Source organism: Epinephelus lanceolatus, chromosome 10 (assembly GCF_041903045.1).
Source record: "Epinephelus lanceolatus isolate andai-2023 chromosome 10, ASM4190304v1, whole genome shotgun sequence".
Lineage (NCBI taxonomy): Eukaryota > Metazoa > Chordata > Actinopteri > Perciformes > Serranidae > Epinephelus > Epinephelus lanceolatus.
In genome coordinates, this window is record NC_135743.1 from 29,169,105 (window position 1) to 29,188,325 (window position 19,221).

The 19,221-nt window shown below is 41.2% G+C and overlaps 1 protein-coding gene across 2 annotated transcripts in view; it reads left to right on the plus strand.

Moving 5' to 3' along the window:
• Positions 1-19,221, plus strand: part of triob (trio Rho guanine nucleotide exchange factor b) — a 123,790-nt gene that overhangs the window by 36,920 nt on the left and 67,649 nt on the right. For both annotated transcript variants that reach the window (XR_013492222.1, XM_033641515.2), the window contains exons 3-7: positions 9,094-9,168; positions 11,618-11,732; positions 16,647-16,839; positions 18,048-18,152; positions 18,325-18,795. Coding sequence is in view for 1 of the 2 variants with exons in the window: in XM_033641515.2 (XP_033497406.2) it covers positions 9,094-9,168; positions 11,618-11,732; positions 16,647-16,839; positions 18,048-18,152; positions 18,325-18,795 (959 nt within the window). In the remaining variant the exon portion in view is untranslated. The remainder of the gene's footprint in view (positions 1-9,093; positions 9,169-11,617; positions 11,733-16,646; positions 16,840-18,047; positions 18,153-18,324; positions 18,796-19,221) is intronic.

Consider the following 19,221-nt stretch of genomic DNA (forward strand, 5'->3'; position numbering starts at 1 on the left):
GTCGGAAGTCTAGAAAGGCGCTATACAAGTGCAGTCCATTTACACTGGTCCAACCCTACTGGTACTGAAATGATCAGGTGATTAACAGATAAGTCGATAAACAGAAAATGAATCAACCACTTTGATTGTCAAGTAATTATTGAAGTCAAGCAAAAGTTGGTTCCTCTAATCAAAAGGTTTGCTGCTTTTCTCTGTTTTATATCTTTGTAAAAAGTATGTTTTGGGCTGTGGGTGTGTTTGTCAGACAAATCAAACTATTTGAAGACATCCACTGGTGCCTTGTGAACAGTTTTAATTTTATTAACTGAACTAATAAACTAAATGACTAATAAAAAGCCCCAAGCCAAGTAATGAAATTATGAAAGTAATTATTAGTGGCAGCCCTTATCACAGCCTTAACCTATGTAAAGTATTTGAAGCTGGTGTTGTGACTCCATATACTGCTGCCTAGGTAAACAAACTGCAGGAAGAAAATTAAAATAACAGTTCTTCAGTGGCTGGATAGCATTGTTTTATCTGAAGGCGCCACACAGCAGTCGCAGATTGACCATTTAAACACAGTGCCAGAGCTGTACCATGAGATTCACTTTTTCCCCTCCCCTTCCCATTTGTTATGACTTATTCATACCCTTTTTTGCTGTGCTTAGGGGTTATATCCAGGTCGAGGGGTTGCGGTAGGAGCAAAGTGTTATTTTTACTGTAAGCCACACTGTAACAACAATATGAGAAACCCGATGAAAGTTGAGCTCACCACAGTCCCCAGGCCCCCTGCCAGCTCCGGCTGAAGGTCACAGAACTAGAGTAAAGGCTGGTAGAAGTGGCTTTGTATCTGAGGGGTGATTGAAAGGCTGTGTGTGTGTGTGTGTGTGTGTGTGAGTGCGTGCATGCAGTGCGTGCGTGCGTGCGTGTAAAAGATAGGAAAATAAATAAACGAAAAGGATATGCAGTTGAAGAGAAAGAAAGATGGAGAAATGGAGCAAGAGCCAGAACAAGAGGGAGATAGAGCTCTAAGTTGTTTATCTTATCACCCTGTTGCACCGGGGCAACGTACGCCTGCTGTTATTCTAGCCGGGTTCTTACACAGGGGACTTGACAAACAACCTGCTTGTAACAGCCCATCATATAGACTAGGCTAAACACTCATATTCCCCACAACAACCCAGAGGGCTCAGGCAATAGCAGCCTAATATACCTTCACACTAGGGGGTTAAGCAGAAATAGTACACAACATGGCATCCTCATATGGCAGACACACGATGAGAGAGGATAATGTAAGCGGATTAAAACGAGCTATGGTTACATAGCTAAAAGCTGAATTTTTCATTTGAGTCTCATGGCTGAAATAGCCAGATAATCCCAATTTTAGATCAACAGTGAAGGACAGCAGTTTAGTAAGTTTAGATTGAGTGTTCTAGACCACATGTTTGACCTTTAAGTGCTGCTCAAAGAGCCGCTATTAGCTTGTCTCAAACTTTCAGGGGATTTGCGTATTTGCAAAAAAAAAAAAAGCGACTTTTTTCAAACCCCAAAAAGCTGACGTTGTGTTTTAGGGCCGGGACACGTACCACATCTTTAGCTGCCTGGAAAATGTAAGGTCGGACACTGGGTGCTACTCTTGTGCCTACTCTGTGCCAACTTTAAGGGCGTGGAGGCAGGTTGCATTTGAAGTTGCTAAGTGACTAAACTAGCAGCGTATTATAGCCTACTTACAAGAAATCTTGAGTTCGGACCTGATCTTCCTCCAGGCGTTGTTATTAAAATGTTGTGCATGGGACAGACGAAATGCCCTGGCTGGCCTTGCACCAAAATGAGCAACTTCTCCTCCTCCATTTTTATCATAGATTGATGTTTACAAATGTTTATGTCAGGACGAAGCTGTCTTGCCCTGAAAAACAGGCGTTTGGAAATGCTTGCGTGTGGCAACAGCTTCACTCCCACTTTTTAGCACGCCTTCCACGTGTCTAGATTGAAAATGATGGATTTTAGGGCACAAAAAACGCTACTTCTGGCTCACAAAGTTTGTTCTTAAATGATCAAAACACAAACGTAAACAGCACTACAAAACAGAAGAGCTCAGTAGTATTAGAGCAAACACTGTCTGTAGACCCAGAGCCACTGTTGGTAGACATTCAGGGCGAGAAGTTTCCTGGAAGACACTGATGTTACTTTTCTCGGAGCGAGAAATCGATTTTGTGTTGTGCTGAAGTGAATTCCCTTGAGGATCTACAGTGGCCTGTGCCCTGCTTTCTGCCTGAGTTCTGTTAAGTTTCACCAAAAAGCTGATAAAGTGGCACATCACTCTCTCTGAGGGAACACTATTCTTAGAGCCCTGCAAAGGGTGTCAGTCATACTGCAATACAGTAAAAACACAGGTCAGAACATGGGGACACATACCCAAACATTTATTACACAAGATAGAAATGTATGTCTGCATAGACTCATACAGGGATAGACATATACAAACAGCTTCATAAAGCATGCTAGTCTAATGCACGCAGTCTAGCACAGTAATGACTAAACCAATTCACTTTCACACACACTCTGTTTCTGCATGGTTCCCAAAAGCTCCCCACATTCTGAGCCAGTCCAAGTCGTGGCCGAACTAAGCCAAACCAGACTGAGCAGTGTGACAAATGCCTCCCAGTTCTCTCTTTTCACTCAAACTCATAGTGAGGTTCACATACTGGGCTCTGACCCAGAACTGAAGTATGAAAGAGCCATCTGAAATCCATCACAGACACATGCACTGTAAATCTTCATATATCAGGCACTAAACTCTAGAAATGGTTTATATATTTATACAGCTGTAATTACAAATAAATAATGAGCATCTATGTGTTGCATCTCTACGATGAAAGTTTGCTGAATGGTTAAGTGCAGGGCCCATCTTGGTTTAAAATGCATTTCATAGTGACTGCTGCTCTGAATCTTTGGATCTTACCGCAGTTATCTCCACAGGCAGCTGGAATGTGTGTTATCAAGTTCGTGCTGAGGCGGTCAGCCCAACAGCCAGGGGAATTGTACTGTAGTATTTTTGCAGTATTATGTAGCAGTCCCGGTCTGTTCTGCTGTACTACACATACAGCCTAGCTTGTAATTGCTCTGAGTTTGAGGTTACGAGGTTATGAGCCAGAGGATTGGCATCATGCAGCATGCCAGGCTGCGCAGATGCACCATGTACAGTCTAGCCTGTGGTCTAAAGGATTGGAAGCAAAGGGATTGGCACAATGCACTGAAGCCGTCTGTTCAGACGTGCTGTGGAGGCACGACACGAATATGCAGTTGTGTTCATTTTTGGGTTATGAGCTAAGGTTATGGTGCTTGTAGGTGAATAAATTGGTTGTGTTTATCCCTGCACATGTTACAATTGTGGTCAGGGGTATTATAAACTTTTTTCCATTTTGATCTAAACTTAGTGCATTACATCTCATTAAAACCCTCCAGAAACAAGTCTGTAAACTGGTTTGGATCCTAAAGGGTGCAGGATGTTTTCAGTCTGTGGTGTGAGGAATTGGTACAAAGCACGAACACAATCTGTTCTGTAGTAGTGTATTCAGATCGGCATGTAAGTGTTTTCATCCCGGAGTTGGGAGGGCAAAAGGAAATGGATTGGCACACTTTCTGTGTGTTGTCCTGTTGTACTGCCTCTGCTACACAGCAATGTGAATTTAAGGATTTAGGGCACAATCCTGGAGGAGAGACAAGAAGAAGGGCTGAGTGAATGTGCGTTGCTGCCTATTGCTCTCTGTCTGTTTGCTGTCAAAATATATGCAGAGCAACAGGAATGAAAATGTACTCACTGCACGAGCTGCATGTGAAATATTTTCACAGTGTGACTTTGGAATCAAGCTTTGTAAAAACATACATGGAGAAATTATCTTAAAACAGAGCACGAAACTGTTCAGTCCCATGTGTAGGCTCAGTCATTCTGGGTCTTCGAATTAAATGAAGGCTACAATTTTGTGTCTTCACCTCTGTATTCTGTGGTCGTGTGTTTGACGAGAATATCACTGCTAAACCAAAATGGTTGGCTGACACTCAAGTGGCATAAAAACACGCAATTAGCCATGTTGCTGCCATCACTGAGCAGACAAAATTTATATTAGTGCAACACTGGGCAAACTATAACTGTAATTTCCGTGCAAGCATGTGATTGATCAAACCATGACTGTATATCTAATGTTCATGAGCAAATTATGAATGACAGCTAATGGTGACAGTTTTGCATAGTTGTGGAAAAAAGTTATCCAAGCTGTTTTGTTTTGGCTGTTATCCTTGGCAAGACAGTGCACTTACTTAATGGTCTTTTCCTGCAGCATTCCTTTGTCTTGGACACTGGACTGTTACTGCATATTTATTAAATGAAAATAGAGTTCAATAAGAGGGACAAGTCTTTCACCAACTGTCTAAATATATAGAAGCAATACACCAAATTTCACAAGCATTATTGTCTTTCATGCATTATTTGTTGTCAAGCCAGCCCAGCCCAACATATGACCTGCTGTCCCCTTGATTGATACAGAAGTTACCTCCATTACTAGGGGCGGCTGTGGCTCAGAGGTAGAGCGGGTCATCCACTAATCAGAGAGCCGATCCCTGGCTCCTCCAGTCCACATGTCGAAGTACCTTTGGGCAAGACACTGAACCCCAAATTGCTCCCGATGGCTGTTCCATCAGTGTGTGAGTGCATGTGAATGGTTACTGAGTAGCAGGTGGCACCATATGGTAGCCGCAGCCACCAGTGTGTGAATGTGTGTGTGAATGTATGAATGTGACTAGGTGTAAAAGTGCTTAAAGTGGTCAGAAGACTAGAAAGGTGCTATACAAGTGCAGTCCATTTAACATTAACTTAATCTGCAGAGAGAAGGAGAGCATATGTGGATGCCCATGTTTGTGCATGTGTTCCTGCTTCTGTGTGTGTGTCATGAATGACAGACTGTCATCCGCCACTCCTGCATTGCTGTCTGAATGATCCACTACCTGTCTTGTGTGCCGTTGATCTCCTCATCTCGCACTCATCACCTTGTATTTCCCAGTGCTATGTAGATATGCAAGGACAGATGTGTCTCAGTGAGCTCTGAAAAAGAAATGCCTTTCTACCTTTCCTCTTCATTCTTCTGCTTTGAATTCTAGATTAACGAAATCATCATTACAAAAAAAGCTCACTGTAAAAAACTTCTCTCTTGTGTGAAGGCTATGCATTTTGCCTCATTTTACAGGGCACTGAGTGCAGGCTGCCAGAAAAATGGATTGCTCTCATTATGAGTGTGTTATGAACAAGCAGTCTGTGATTGAAAAGCTTTATTTCATGCTCGGCAGACTTGTAAATGAGGGGTTGTGTGTAGTGAAGAAAGGAGATTGTCGTGTGTGCCTGTGTGTTCTGGTGTGTGAGTGTGTATAGCGAGAGGTGTTGATGGGATTTCATGAATCACAGTGTGTAGGGTAATACTTTATTTCAGTGGGATATTCTGTGCTTTATTGCTGCATATAAACATGACAAAATTAGGAGAGGCTCTGTGGTTGTATGTGTACTTGCGGCATTGCGCCTTTTGCGCTGTGTTGACATCACGAGTAATGGGCCATCATACCGTGGAAGCAACTTACTCTTCACCAGCAACTGTTTATGTTTTGCTGCTCTCCATGTTTTTAATGGCCGTACAGTACAGCACTTTATGTGGGATTCTCCACCCTGATCTTCTAAATCCAGCATTAAGATGTGCAAATTGTGTGACAGCCACATATGTTTCTAGCTTTCTGCCACCTTCTCCATAAAACCCAAAGCTAACGTATGTCCAGCTTTCTGCCAGACTTGGTCTAACGTGGTACAAACTGCAGCTTAAGCAGGGCTGCAGCATTATACCAGAGGTCAGCATTGGCTGTGTGCCAGCACCAGTATCTTACATAAACCACCACAGTGAGGAATGTGTCTGGGCACACTTCACAGGAAACACACACACATGTGCTAACACACAAAGTGCAAGAAGAGTATTGTTTCTTTCTGCTTGGGTCCTGTCATGCTGAAGTTCAGTGCACACACACTGAAACAATCTTTGAAGTCTACGTCTCTGTTTTCACCATCTCTCCAGCTATTGCCGTGCTCAATCTTCTTACCTTGTTCTCTGCGTGTGAGAGACAGATTGAGGGGGGCTGGATGAGAAACAGGTGCAGCAGGTTGTAAAGAGACAGTCAGCTACAGAGAGGGAGGTCATAAAAACTATGAGTGTGGACTGCAAGGGACTCACTCAGCTGTTTAGCCGCTCTCTTTCTCCTCTCTCCTCTCACCAGCCGTGGAACGAAAATGAAACCATTATTGCTACCTCAGTCCCATCTTGTCTCAGCTGGTTGTGACATTATCCGTGAGTCAGGTTGTGTCCAGTCCGGCCACTTCCCACAGTGAGCTAATGTGCTGTCATCCAGGCCTGACCGCTCCTCCTAACTCCCTTAGACCGTGGATGAAATCGATATTACAGGAGCCATTAAAACCTGTAGGAGTTATTTAGCTGTCCCTCTGTCTTTCTGCAGCCTCCTCTGTCTGTATCATTATCCATCTCGCTGTACGCTGCAGTTTTGTCTGTCCCCTTATTCTTCTCGCTTGAATCATTATCAGCCTGTGCTCCTCTGTTCCTGTCATTTCATACCACACACTTTCTCCTCACCCCTCTCCATTTCAGCCTCCAGCCTCTGATCCATTAATCTTTGTATCTATCCATCCAACTATTTACGTAGCTTTCTGGCTCCCCTCCTTGTCTTTACTCTGCATCTTGTCACCTCTCTTTTTTTTCTCCTTCATATCCTCAGGTTGTAACTCATTTGCAACCTGGAGGAGGCAGCCATAGGTTTAATGATACTCGTGTTGAAAAATGTCTTCATTTTACAGTTTTGCTCTCTGCTTGTATCAGGCTGTGGGCTGAAAAATATTCCAATTTTGAGAGCAAATACCCAACTTTGAGTAATCACTGGCTCCTGCTTGAGATTATGGCTGTAGTTTAAAACGAATTTAGAATCATGACTGACTTTTATTTGAAGGCATTCGGTTTGTGTACGTGTACGTGTGTGCGTGTGTGTGTGTGTGTGTGTGTGTGTAAGTGCATGATTAAGCACTCGGTCTAGCCAATATCTAATTAGCTCATTTCCATTCGTAGTCAGTGTGATTAAATGTTTATATTATAACTGTCAAACCAGCACAGTGTTTATCTAAAGTTGTTAGCTCCTTCCTCTACAGTATTTGTTTTCCTTTTTGACCTCTAAGCTCTGTTTACCAAAACAGAGCTTGAAAACATTTCTCATGTTTTAATGCTTTTTTCCTTCCCGGATGGCATTCTTTATAATTATGATTTGCTGTTTGCACGCAACTTCAAATACACTAATTTATGTTGCTTGTGTGCTGCTTATGTGAAGGAGTAGCTTATATTTTGTGTGTGTGTGTGTGTGTGTGTGTGTATATATGTGAGAGAGATGACTCACTGCTAGAATGAGAGATATCTGATGACATCACTAGCTAACTACATCTGCAGGGAGGCACTGCCCCCACACACACCTCCTCACTCGCATGCACTCATGTATTCAGCGGTCAAAGCTGTCAATATCATGGCTGGTGTGCATGTTTTCACAAACTGCAGCAGTATAGCTTTTGGCTATAGATTATTGTGCCCTCCAGTGCTTTGGTTTCTGCATTTCCATTTGCTGCATTGTTATAATAAAATCTCTTGAATACTATTTTTGTTTTGTGTGGGTTTTTTTTGACAATCATAAAGTTGTTGCAGTAATAGGGAATTTGTAATGCTAATTAATGAGAAAACACTATATTCATTAAGATAAAAACCCTTTAAAAGTTATCATTAGATGAATTTAGAGAATTTAATTGTAAAAAATATTTATTTTACTATATTGCACATCCCTAAATTTTTCTGGTCAGCGACCCATTTAAATCAATCTCCATGATTGACTGCTACGACACAGCAAAGAGATAAAAGTCTGTTTTTATGTGTATGTTTATATGTTTCCTTTTCTGTATATTTGTAAGTTTGTCTAGGTTGAATTGCTCCATCCTTCTTCTTGGTATCAACTAGTGTGGCATCTGTTTAGATGAAAAGAGCAAACATACAATAGCAGGCCGGGTAAAACCATAGTGGGAAACCCAAAGTATACCAGGCTAGGCTAGATTTAGAGCTGCAACAAAAACTAATATTCATGATCAAAATGGATAAGTAATGCCACAATATCAGCCTGTTTATAGCCTGATGCAGTATCGTACAGCGTCGGCTCGGATTGTGAACGACAATTAGTGTCATACGCAGTAATCCAGCATTTTATCTGGTATAGTGTGCCATAGTAGATGACAACCGACGCAATGTCTGGGACACCTCACAACGACTAGTGATGATTGGTCGTGGATCAACATGTAGTCTGTCATGTCTGTCAGCCAAGTCACAGCATGATTTTATGACCCCACAATCACCTAATCTGACATAGTGACTGTCGGAATGGGCATATATGTCGTGTAGTGTGAACCTAGCATAAGTCTACAAAAATAATGCAGTTTTCACTAAAAGATCACTAAAAGAGAACTTTTGTTTTTAAGTGATTACTTAACAATACTATTGCTAGACTATTGCTATAACTTTTAAGTAGTAACCAGACCCATAAAGTCACTCATATTTGTTCCTCATTTTGGTCCATTGGTGTCAACACACTAATTGAATGCACTACATAATTTAAGTGGCATTTTTATGAAATGCAGCTGAAAAGAATGATGTTGCCCAAGGTGTATGTCTACGCTTACTGTACAACAAGGGTCAAAGTTTTTCCTCACTGGTCATAGACAATGATTTGTTTGAGAGGCTTGATTAAGGTAATCTGAATTAAAACAAGCAGTGTTCCTATCCTGTTAAACCTCAAGCATTGTCAGCAAACACTGGCCAACTCCTGCTAGATATACCACGTGCCACCACATTAGTGTGAAAATAAAAACAAAGATAAAGATTGGTGTAACAGTTGTCACTCTTCTGACGAACTGGCTGTTTGTCTTTGTGACTGGACTTTGGCTGCGAGTCTCCTGCTTTGCTAATCTCTCTGTTTTTCTCTGTGTTTCAGGGTTTCATCGCAATGAGGATATGAAAGCCATTGACGTGCTTCCCATCCTCAAGGAGAAGGTCGCCTTTCTCTCAGGTTAGAAATATATAATATTCATAGAAACTGCCATTTAGACTTTTTCAATGAAGAGAAGTCATAATCAAACTAGAGTTTGGCTGGTTGCCACTTAGGTAGAGACTTCAGTATTTTTAAATTACATTTTTCATTTTCCAAGTGTAGAAATCTTTTTCAGAAATGGTGTTTATAAAGAGCAATAAGAATTAGGTTGTTTTTTTAACAAGCTGATATTGGCCTTGATCCAAGTTAAAGGTATGCAAGATGTGTTGGCTACTGTTTGTCAACACTATCACCAGAAACAGGGCAAATGGGCTTTCTGTTTAGCTTTTAGTGTGTGCTTTTTTGGTGCTGGCTCCCATATTTTCATAGCTTCCTCTTGGATCCATGCTGCTACTACCTGGTGGTCACTACCTTTTTTATAACTCCAACCTTATCTGCGTGCTGTGCCCAGGAACATCCTGAGCAGAGCAAAACAAGAAGAAATTAAGACTAGAGACCATCTTGCAATGGGATCATTCCAGCGATGCAGCATTCCACAATTTAAAGCAAATGTCGGACAGAGGCATAAAGTGGAGGGGATAATGGCCCCTTCACTACTTCTGGCGCACTTGCTTAGACGACACCAATTTTTGAACTCCATCATTGTGTCTTCTGTACTTCCATTTCCCCTACTTCCTGCCCCCCTTCCTCAGACTATGCCCATCTTTGAAGTCGGCCTTTATTTTGATCTCAACTAAAGATCTGTGAATTCTTGTGATCCAAGTCTATAAATCAGTGGATACATTTTTTGTAGCTTCACATCCCCTGCAAAATGATTTATTCTGCTATCAAGAATTAATCCATTCAATCCGATAACATTTGAAAGTCTAAAAGAGCTGCAAGATTAAATTACTTTATCTCCATTCAATTTAGCAGAGGACAAAACAGGAAGTCAGCTGCTGTGCAGGCACTTGGCCGCGCTCGGCCATGCCCGATAGCCAAAAGTCTCTAGTGTGCCTGCTCTATGGGCCCAATAATGCAGAAGCAGGGCCGATCACCCAGGTAATGTCATGCCACGAAAAGAGCTTTTTTGGCTTCATGCACCACTGAGCAACTTTCAAAGGGGGCCCAGCCACCAATACTGTAGTCAGGTCAGTGATGACACACACCACACAAACTCACAAGGTGAAAACAATACCAGCTGTTGCTACTGGTAAAAATACAGGCAGAGGGCAGGGTCTTAGCTGATAAATACACTGCCACACACTGCTAGCAGGTTATAAGTGATGATTTAGAGTGATTACTTTTATATAAGTCAAGTGTTTTTGTTTTTGTTTTGTTTTTTTATTAGGAAAATACATGTTTTTTGTGTTTGCAAGCGGATGCAAGACAAATTTATCAGAAGAGACAATTGTGTGAAGTGAGCTGAAGTCATTGAGATCAGTTAGGTAAAAGCAGAGAATTCAGTCAATATGCTCAATTAAGTGTCAGCCAATCAGAATGACACCTTTTGTTTCTGCATAAATAACATCTTTAGTTGCCAGTCTAAGTACTTCAGAAAGCTCTGTTGTTTAGAATAATAACAAGATCATCACAGTTACAAGATATTGTGGCTCTTATGCTTTAAGGACAGAATGGTTTCGTGTGGAGATATGAACTGTATGTGTCTTGAATGTCACAACACAGTAGCTTAGGTATGAAAATTCTAGCTTCATTTTCTGCAATTTCTACTTGTTAGGTTAATTAAGTACACCTACTTATTTCTCTGAATTGCCTCTGACTCATCATGGTGTTGACCTTTACCCGATTGGTGTTAACTGCAAAGGCATTGCCATAATTTTTAGCGAGTTTGAGAGAGTGTTTTTTCTGTTCACTTTTCATTTTCACTTTCTTCATTTGTCAGTGTTGTTTGTTATTGCAGACTGACTGAAGGGCCATTACTGGCCTTGTTATCATGAGACTAACTTGACCCCTGACTTTTGAGTTTGACTCAGTTCAAATCATGACTTATTCACAGATGGTACCTATACAAATAAGCTGCTGCCATCTTAGAGAACTGCTGCATTCACTTTGCCTCTGTTTGGGGTGGTACCCTATAGGTTATGTAGTCCTATGTGAAGTCGGCAGCATCAGACTAATTAGTTGAAGGTAAAATAAATGTATTGTAAAATTTTAGTCTGTTCATTTATTCTGCCCAATATGATTGAAGCTATGTGTGGAGTTCACATAATTCCTGAGTTTATGGGATTCCTGATGCTCAAGCCTATGACGTGACTAATGTGTGAAAAGCAAGGAAAACCCTAGCCAAGTTGCAAGTCAGTCACATTGGTGATACAGTAAAAAAGAATTTAACATAAGATATGGAGAATGTTTTTTATTGACACTACTTTTCTCTCAGCCTTTGCTTGAGTTAGCTTTGCTACAGCCATGCCACAGTATTTAGTAGCTGTTATATAATGACTTTTTGGTGTTTGATTTGTACCCATAGGTGGCAGAGACAGACGCGGAGGTCCTGTTCTCACATTTCCAGCACGGAGTAACCATGACAGAATACGACCCGAAGACCTGCGCAGGCTCATAGCTTACCTGGCTACTATTCCCAGGTAGGAAATGCACTTACATAGGTCTGCCCCTGACTACGAATTTTCCTAGTCAATGAGTAGTCGTCATTTAGGACCATTGGTCGACTAGTCACCTGCATGTTTACGATATTAATTTGATTGTTAGATTATATATTTTGGGCAGGGCAACACAATGGTTTGAGTTCAAGGTGTGAGAAAGAATAGTATCAGTAACATTGTTAACACTGTGCTACATTACAGAGAAATACAAAACTGTACTAATGAACCTTCAATAATATAGGCCTATACAAGTGCATGTCACACACTGAGTGAGCTGCCTGTTAATGACGCTGTCGGCAAAGCAGTAATGATTGTGCTAAGTGGCTAATGGGCATGTTGCTACTTCCATGTTCCAGGTGATAGGTCATGTTTGTAGTTGACGAGTTTACATATCACCTTGGGTTCGTCCTTCACCTTCTCAAAATGATCCCACACTTTGGATTTCCTGCCCGACATGTTATTAACTAGCCGGTGGAATAACCACAGGTACCAGCCCAGTTTATTAGGGACCGTACACATGCCGCGTCTTTAACCACCTGGGACGCAGGGTGCTACTTTTTGTGTCAGCTTTCAAGAGCATGGCGGCAAGTTGCATCTGAGGTTGCCAAACAACCTTAGCATAGTAAAGCCTATTTACCTGAAATCCTGAGTGCAGAGCTGATCTTCTTCCAAGCGCTGTTTATAAGTGTGTAGGCCTACCGTCCTTGGGACAGATGTAACACTCTTGGTAGCCCTGCACTAACATGATCAACTTTTCCATATTTATCAGACTGAATATTTACAGAAGAAGGGAAAGATATCTGCCAACTGTGATTGGTGTGTAACTTGACTCCTTTCTGACTGCTGAGCGTGGCCTCTTCCTGTGTTTGTCCTTTCAAATTAAGGTTTTGATTTATTTTGACAAGGTGCAGCTCCTAATAGAGTTTCATGTTTTTCTTTTTGTTGCTTTTCTGCGACCAACGAAATCTTGCCAACTAAGGACCTGTCTGGTCGACTAAAGTTTGGTCGACTATTTGGGGGCAGCCCTAGCTCACACATTCACAGGGTTTCAGCTCATTATTCATACTTTTTCATGTATGCACACACACACACACACACACACACACACACATATGCATATGCACTGACTTAAAGACCGTATTCTTGATCTTGGGCTAATTTGAAACAGACTCCTCCTCTTGGCCTCTCACTGTATGCAGTCACACTCACACACACATCTCATCGCTTTCTTTGTGTCAGACTTTCCCACCTTGCTTTGATTTAAAATGCTGAAGCATAACCTGAGGCTACAAAGAACTGGGATGGTTTTATTTTGGATTCTCTGTGAAGATTCAACTCCCTCTCCTCTGTTACCCCTCTCATTTCCTCCTAACTCTCGAAAAAAGCTTTAAAAGCTCCTTTATGTAGGTTACCACTCATTCCCTTTTAGTAACTCTGCTTTCTCTCACTCTGCTATTGATTATGTCTCGTTAGAGCGGGTCAGGTCTAATTACACAAAATGTCATGTATATTGCAGCTGCTTTTTTCTCTTTAAAAATATGTTGCCTTTTTTCCCTGTCTCCCTGTTTGTAGGAAGCATATAGCCACAGGATGTTCTTGCAGGGTTGTACCCCGTTGCGCCTTGTAGTTGTGTGCATACTGATGTTCAAGTCTAGAAGCACCTTTCCTTCACATTTAACACTTAGCTCCAGGCTGTTCTGTTTGGAGTCAGTTGTGATTAGCTTGGAGGGAAGCTTGTACTCCTCTGTTCTGCTACTTCTGATCCCCCCTGCGCTGCGCTTTCTAGTGCTTTACAGGTTGAGTGCTTTAAGTCTTTTTCACAGTTGAGTTTGGAGATTTGTCTTGAGGCGAGAGGTGGTCCCGATCAGTTACTGCAAAAAAATGGGTCCAGGCTTTTTCAGGGGTCCTTCAGGGCGTTCTGGAATGTGTGAGGCAAAATAATAAATAGTTAAAATCTGCGTATATTTCAGTCATCAGTAGTCACTATGATGCGGATATTTGTGTAGCATAGATAGTTTGCAATTCTGTATCAAAGTTCAAGAGCAAACTTTTAATCAGATGTGACCTCTGTAACAAATCTCTTTATTTGAAAGTGCTATATCGTAGGCAACTAGTCCAGTTGCCTACAATATAGCACCTAAGATTACCATGACCTGGATGACTGAGAATCTTCACCGACAAATCTCTTTATTATTGTTTTTCTGTCTTCAACTTTTATGTTACATTACATTTTCTCTTAAAGGAGCAGTGTGTAAGATTTAGGGGGGAGATTAGTTTTGCAGATTGCAGCCAGCTAAAACTTCTCCTGGTTAGAATTCTTTGTTCCTCTTTTTCTTTGTTCTGTGTTGTTGTTACTGGGAGCTAAATTATCTACAGAGGTTCCTTCCTCTCTCAAACAAACGGACCAGGTTATTTAAACTGGTTAAAACCCTCAGTAAAGCAGTTTCATCTTAAAAATCAGTGTTTCTACTAGGGGTGTAAATCACCAGTTTCATCACAATTGATTCTTTGGACAACAATACAGTTTTTTCCAATATAACAATTATACCATGATATGATTTTGATTCAATGTGATTTAGGGGCCTGCGATTGATATGAGACGATATCGTGTTCCCACTTAACACAGTCGCTTACAGGAGAAGCTGCCACCTCTTTCCTTTTGCTTTTGGGCATAAAAGATAAAAAGAGCAAATAAATAATGTATATTATTTTAAGTGGAACCACTTTCGTGCATTAAATTTTCCTTTAAACTGACTCTAACACATAAAACAGCACACGGAATAAGTTAATATTCAGTGCTTTCTGACAGAAATGTTTTCATTTTAACCCAAACCATCATCTTTTTCCTAAAACTTCAGGTCTATCTGGCTTAAAGCCCTGAAGGCAAACTTCTCCCAACAGCCATAAAACATGGACTAACAATAACACCCTTTAATAAAAATATCAAATTCAGCTCAGTAATTACTGTCAAGTTTCAGAGACAAACCAATTGTTGCTGGCTAGTCACAGATTATTAGCTCAAGCATGGTTAAGTTGCATTAGCCTAGTGGCTAGCGGCCTTTTTTTCATTTACTCATAGCTTAATAAATTACATGTAACGTTATCATTGTTCTTACTCACTGGTAGTTTAAGTCACTGCGACAGAACAGCACGGTTGAATTTCAGCTTGCATGCACTTTTCCGCCTAACATTGTTGAAACAGAGCAACTAATGTTGCTGTTATGAGCAGCTAGCAGAATGAGATGGCCGTCTAGGCTGGTACATTATGCTTTATCTGTTAAAGTCATTATTTATATCTGCCATGTGCTCTGTCTGTTGACCTGTATTTACTCTAAAATCAAAAACATCCCATGCTGCTGATTTATTCCTGAGTTAATAACGCTATCCTCATCGTCTTTCTCTTAACTGCTCGCCATTATCTGCCGGCCACTGTTTGACAGTGACACAGACTATCAAAATAAAGCATATCCTAAAGACGACAGTATGGATCGATGTTTTCACTTTGCATTAATGACACTGGATCATTGATAATTGAATCGATATATCGATTCAGATTGATGGATCATTACACCCCTAGTTTCTACACCGCTGTACGACTTGTCACAGATGGGCCGCTAGCTTAGTACCTGCAAATGTATGCCCACCTTTTTTCTGATCCAGACACTCAAGAGGTTTTTTGCTGGAGCCGAATTAACTGCAGAGGTTTCATCCTCTCCAAAACAAACAGACTTGGTGATTTAGACTGCTAAAAACACTGAATGAAGCAGTTTATATGACAAGTAATTGTTTCTCCAATGCTGTTCGTCACGGACCCTACCCCTGTGAATGAGGACCTGCACCCTATTTAGATATAAACAGCTCATTATGAGGAAACGACAACAAAGTGATTCTTATTTTCAGACGATTATACACCAAAGAAAACATACTTATTATATTACACTTCATTTCCAGTGCCAATATATCCCCCTAAATCCTACACATTGGACCTTTAAATATTATGTGGCATAGACAAGAAGCTTGTTCTGAATTAGGACATACTGTTTCAGTTGGCCAACAAAAGCACCCTTTAAGAAATGTGTTAAAAGAGAGTTACAAGAGAGCAGAAAAGATCTGTTAGATGTGGCCAGCAATCCAGTTTGACGCTGAGAAAGAACAAAGTGCCATTAACTCAGAAGGAGGTCAGCTTGATTTCCTTTTCGCCTGTCTAAATATTTCTCCTGTCGTTCCCCTTTTACTGTTACATCTTCCTCTCTCTCTCTCTCTCTCTCTCTCTCTCTCTCTCTCTCTCTCCTCTACATTCTGTTTTTCTCTACCCATTTGGCCGCCGATCTGTTTTCAGAGAGTGAGGTCAGAGTGAGTTAGAGCAGGAGGGCCTGCGTCTGTTTCTGTCTCCTAGCTAGACACATTCAGATTAAAGCCTTTAACACTGAGAAACAACCTTTTATGGACTTATACAGCAACAGGACTCCTGGTAAGCAGCAGTGGAAATTTCAACGCTTGAATGTTTTAACTATTTTTTCCCCTCCCCAGATGCTCTGGAGATTTGCATGGGATCTTTTCACTTGAAAAATGTTTGGCATCTTTGCAGTTTGACTTTTTACAATGAATCTTTTTTTTCTATGGCTTTGTAGTGTCTCTATTTCTGTTACACTGGCAGTGACAATGATGTGACTCAGTAGTTTGATATTGTTTCTCGCAGCTCATTCAGGTTTGTTTAGCCTCCAATCAATCACATCTAACTGCTTTTGTCTTTTTGTTGTGTGTTTACACTCTCTTCTAAGCTGCCCTAATGGTTTCATGTTTGCTCAAAAAAATAACTTAAAAGTAATACATACTCTCATGTGTTAATTTGCTCTTCATCCCAGGGTCTGACCTCTTTATTTACCTTTTTTGCAGTGAGGAGGTGGCCCGACATGGCTTCACAGTCATTGTGGACATGCGTGGTTCTAAGTGGGACAGCATCAAGCCTCTGCTGAAGATCCTCCAGGAGTCTTTCCCATCTTGTATCCACGTTGCTCTCATCATCAAGCCAGACAACTTCTGGCAGAAGCAGAGGACCAACTTCGGGAGCTCCAAGTTTGAATTTGAGGTCAGTGACACTTAACATATTTCTGATACACAAAATTAATACTTAAACATTTCTAGCCTGGTTTTGTTGTTGTGGATTTTGTGCATGAACCATTAGTATTATAGCCTCTTTTAACAGCACAGGTCTGTGATTTATTTTATTGTTTTCTTGGAGAGATGGAGATATTGGTTGTGCCTATTACATCAACATATTGCTTTATATTCTTACAGTTAACAATTTGTTGTAAAATATTAGAGTTCCAGATATTTTAGTATACCCATCGGTCTTAATTTATCAGCTCTAATTGGACTGCTGCTCAGTGACAGTGGCACTGTTCTATCCCGTGTGGGCATGTGGTGGTGGTATATTTAGTCCTGACCCAGTTACTATGGAAACATGATATATAGGACAGGCCGAAGCATTTTATCCCAACAGTAGTGAGTTGGGTTTGGACAAGCCACTTATTTTTATTTTTGCATTTTTTTAATGATGTCAAACATGTACTGCATGTGAGTATGCACAATGATAAGCAGGCCATTGTTTTGGGTGTCTGGCTGCAAAGTTCTGAATCCAGGAAGTGATCAAGATGTGTACTCCTCTTTGTCATCCAGCACTGTTGAGCTTTTAAAATTACTGCTCATTATCCAGCAGTGCAAGATGACATGTGTAGGTTCACACCTCCAAATACAGCTACTCCTGTTTGTTTGTGTGTCTTAGTTTGCTGGCTGTTTAAAAAAAAAACTCCAGTTATTATAGCATCTATACAGGAGAGCACTCAGGCAAACTCCATCCTCAAATCTGACTGTATATTTTGCGTCTACATTATGTTTCCCTTGCTCCAGTGAACCTCAGCAGTGTCTGTTTTTACTTCCTAAGAGTTTATGTCTTTGTATTTCCACCTTATTAACGATAACATAAGAGCTACTTAAAATGTGTGGAATGTTTTTTTTAGACACCCCACCTATCTAAACAGTAGACGTGGAGCCACTGGCTGCACATTCTTTTCATATTAGGAGTGGGAAATATGTTGACAAGTTAACATGTGATTAGTTTGGAATATTGAGATGATGTTAACTCTGATGATGATGATGGTGATGAAATTGTGGTGATTTTTCATTCTCTGTCTTCTCCTTATCCTCCTTTCCCAATCTTGTTCACTGCTTTTCTTTGCCTGCATTCACCCCTCTTTCATCCATTTCATTTGTCCTACATACACCCACCCACACCAGACGGTGATGGTATCCTTAGAGGGTTTATCTAAGATTGTGGACCCATCCCAGCTGACAGCCGACTTTGAGGGCAGCTTAGAGTACAACCATGATGATTGGATTGAGGTTTGGATACTTTCTCTTTTTGTCCTATTTTTTTGCTGTTTAGAATTGACTTGAGACTTTTTGTGCTTAACTGAGAGCTCTGTTCCTCTCAGCAGGACTTCATCAGCAAGCCTTTCTTTTATTAATACTTTAGTGGTTCAAGAGTTCAGTAGTGTTTTAACTTTCATCCCAGGTGCGGCTGTCGTTCGAGACCTTTGCCAGCGACGCAGCGCGAGCACTGGCACGCCTGGAGGAGCTCCAGGAAACCTTGTCCCAGCGCGATCTCCCGCGGGACCTGGAGGGGGCTCGGCGGCTCATGGAAGAACATGCAGCACTGAAGAAAAGAGCCACCAAGGCATCTGTGGAGGAGCTGGACACGCAGGGACGGAGGCTGCTACAAAGGCTACAGTTACAGACTGGTGGAGGTGGAAGCAGCAGTGAAAGCAGCTACGGTAACCGCAGTGGTGGAGCTAGTGGAGATTCCAATGACCATCATCACGGCTTACATGTGCACGCTGACGCACACAACCTGGTACCTAAAGTGACGGGTTTGTTGGATAAGCTGCATGGGACACGCCAGAATCTGCAGCAGCTGTGGCACATGAGGAAACTGAAGCTGGACCAGTGTTTCCAGTTGCGTCTGTTCGAACAGGACGCAGAGAAGGTCAGTGCTATTCCATTCTAATCTCCATCTTATTTACATGATGACTGAAATCAATGTAGACCTTAATTGTTTGCTCACTGTCCTCGTGTTTCTACAACTGGCTTCTTCTGTGTTGATATATGCCAATGCTCAGTTTATTTCTTGATACATACTAGTATTTCAGGCTGCACAGGAGCTAATCTGATGCCTGAGCATACATGCATGGCAGTCTTAGGCGGGTATTTGAAAACATTACATTTATCCAGACGTTTAAGTCCTCAGATCAACTTTCATCCCAGTGTATCCCAGATTAGTGAGGCTGTGTATGTATATAGTATTACAAAAACTACTGCCCAGTGTTTACAGAGGGTTAATGAACAATAGCCTTTTTTTTTTTTTTTTTTTTGGTACCTTAAGATTGAGCTCTGTGTGGTTATTTTTGTTTAC